Genomic DNA, 2,714 nt, shown 5'->3' on the forward strand with positions numbered 1-2,714 from the left:
TAAGTCCTAGGCTGTGGGTTCAGTTCCCATCCAGGGTGGATTTTATCCTGAATGGATAATGTTCATTCTCTGAAAGGCTGGCTTTCTCCTATCCTGTCTTCCTTCTCTCTTCGATTTCAGGATTATAAGACCTTAGCAGTTACAGTTTCCTCTGTAAAACGTCTCTAAAAAGCAACAATAATAAAATTGGATAGGCACCATTGGCAATTCCTGTAAAGGAAGGTTTGGCTCAATCAATTGGATACAAGGGAAAAATGTAACATCCTTGCAAATTGTTTTTCAAAAATTACCTAGATAAAATTATCAAATTTATGGTTTTATATTTCTTTCAGGAAAACCAGGAGAAAAGAAACCTGCAAAACAGTTTACTGAAGGATGGATTGAGTTTCTGAAGAAGAAAGTTGCCAAACAAGTTGCAGCTCAATACAATAATACACAAATAGACTGTAGAAAAAGATCTAAACATTATGACTTCATTTGGAATTTCAAATACCTACCAAGGTAAGAACTGATGAAGCCCCTCTATAATGCTTCCTATGAGTTTAACTTAAAACATGTATGAGATGAGATTCAAATCTAGGTAATTTTACTCAATAGGTTGAGTCAGCTCCCATGGCACAGTGGTCACTGCACTCGCCTTGCACGTGGGAGACCCGGGTTTGATTCCCAGCGGGGTCAAGAAATTTGTTTCATGCAAATGATTGATTCCGTGACTGGATGTTGCGGGGCTCACTCAGCCTCGTGAGGAAAATGAGTAGCTATTGCATATAAATGCGCATAGCGACCGGTGCCAGCATGGTAGGTAAACATTGGATGTTAGGATTATTGAGATATTGGGAAAAATCCTACAATGCTGCAGTGAGCACCAAAGTTGTGATATAATAACACAAAGAAACAGCATTTACAATTTTTTACTCAATAGGTTGGCTCAAATTTTTGGCTTTGTTATGCTCTAAGAACAAGATCAGTAATGGTCGAAATTACAAGTGTCCCACTATATCATGTTACCTACTTGAACAATCTCTTTTTGTATTGTTTTCAGATTTAAGTGGATACACCTGAATGAAAGATTAGCATATGAAAAGCAAGCTCACAGGCAAAAATTGAGAGCAGAAATAGCCGAAGCTAAAAGAGAGGCATTGTATTTCTCTAATAATCTTGATGTAGCTGACAGGATACAAAAGAAAAATGGAAAGAAAAAGACCAATGTTCCTGAACAAAGTTCTAATAAGAAAAATGATGGCAAAGGGAAACAAACTGTGAAGAAATCAAACACAAAACCGATGGAGGATAGAAAACAATTCCTCACATCACTGTTCAGTTAACATGATTGAAATCTTGACTGTCACCAGTGTGTTGTATATACGTACGTACCCCAAAACTTTTTTTTTTTAGAGGGAGCTAGCTGTTGAAGTTTTATCACCCCAAAAGCAAACAGATAAGGTAGACAGGATAGCATAGCCAGCTGTTCCAAGACCAAACCTTATCTGTTTTGGATAAGGATCCCTGGGTGGGAATCAAACCCACTTACAAGGCAGGCTTGTTGCCCTACATCCCTACAAGCTAACTTGGGCAGGTTCGTTTGATAGAGGGAACTGTAATTGCTAAGGTCTTATCATCCTGAAATCGAGGAGAGCAGGAAGACAGGGTGGGAGAGAGCCAGCTGTTCCAAGAACAAAGATTATCCATTCAGGATAAAATCCACCTCAGGTAGGAATAACCCCGCCAAGTTGAATCTAACTTGGGCTGGCTCAAAATCTTTAGCCAGCAACACATTCAAAGCTCTAATCCCCAACATATCACAAGTAATGTTGTGTGTGGTTGTTTCATATCAATCTGAATGGACGACTCTCTGGCCGTGGTTATGAACAGGGCCATCGTAGGACATCGTCGGACTTTTTGCGTGTAAAGTTGGCGGGAAATTCGAATTTTTGATTTTTTTTCCGCAACTTGTACAATCTGAATTCATTTTTTACTTTTTATCTTTAGTTTGCACGTTTATATTATACTTTTCATTTATATTAGCTAATAAAAACAAGCAAATTACAAAGCAAACAAAAATAAATATAAAATGAATTTTAAAAATTGCCGCCGGAACAGTTATCTCACGTCGTCCGAGCTCATCTCAGCCCTGTTCAGGCCGTGGTTATGAACAGGGCCATCGTAGGACAACGTCGGACTTTTTGCGTGTAAAGTTGGCGGGAAATTAGAATTTTTGATTTTTTTTCCGCAACTTGTACAATCTGAATTCATTTTTTACTTTTTATCTTTAGTTTGCACGTTTATATTATACTTTTCATTTATATTAGCTATTAAAAACAAGCAAATTACAAAGCAAACAAAAATAAATATAAAATGAATTTTAAAAATTGCCGCCGGAACAGTTATCTCACGTCGTCCGAGCTCATCTCAGCCCTGAGGCCGTGGTTATGAACAGGGCCATCGTAGGACAACGTCGGACTTTTTGCGTGTAAAGTTGGCGGGAAATTAGAATTTTTGATTTTTTTTCCGCAACTTGTACAATCTGAATTCATTTTTTACTTTTTATCTTTAGTTTGCACGTTTATATTATACTTTTCATTTATATTAGCTACTAGCTGAATTCCGTCGCTTCGCTCCGGAATCCCGCTAGTTTATCCCGAGGCATGGCCAAACTTGTGGAAAAGGCATGGCCGAACTTGTAGTTATCAAACTAAAAACATAAACGAAACTCA

The 2,714-nt window shown here is 38.0% G+C and overlaps 1 protein-coding gene and 1 pseudogene across 1 annotated transcript in view; both read left to right on the forward strand.

Moving 5' to 3' along the window:
* The first annotated feature begins 332 nt into the window (after positions 1-332).
* Positions 333-1,797, forward strand: LOC103522482 (annotated as a pseudogene).
* LOC103522483 (activator of basal transcription 1-like) overlaps positions 1,327-2,714 on the forward strand; it is a gene marked incomplete at its 3' end in the record, with an annotated part of 9,139 nt that continues 7,751 nt past the window's right edge. Inside the window, exon 1 of the mRNA XM_008487585.2 lies at positions 1,327-1,366. Within this exon, the coding sequence (XP_008485807.2) occupies positions 1,327-1,366 (40 nt within the window). The remainder of the gene's footprint in view (positions 1,367-2,714) is intronic.

This window comes from Diaphorina citri, unplaced genomic scaffold, assembly GCF_000475195.1.
Source record: "Diaphorina citri unplaced genomic scaffold, Diaci psyllid genome assembly version 1.1 scaffold8807, whole genome shotgun sequence".
Classification (NCBI taxonomy): domain Eukaryota; kingdom Metazoa; phylum Arthropoda; class Insecta; order Hemiptera; family Psyllidae; genus Diaphorina; species Diaphorina citri.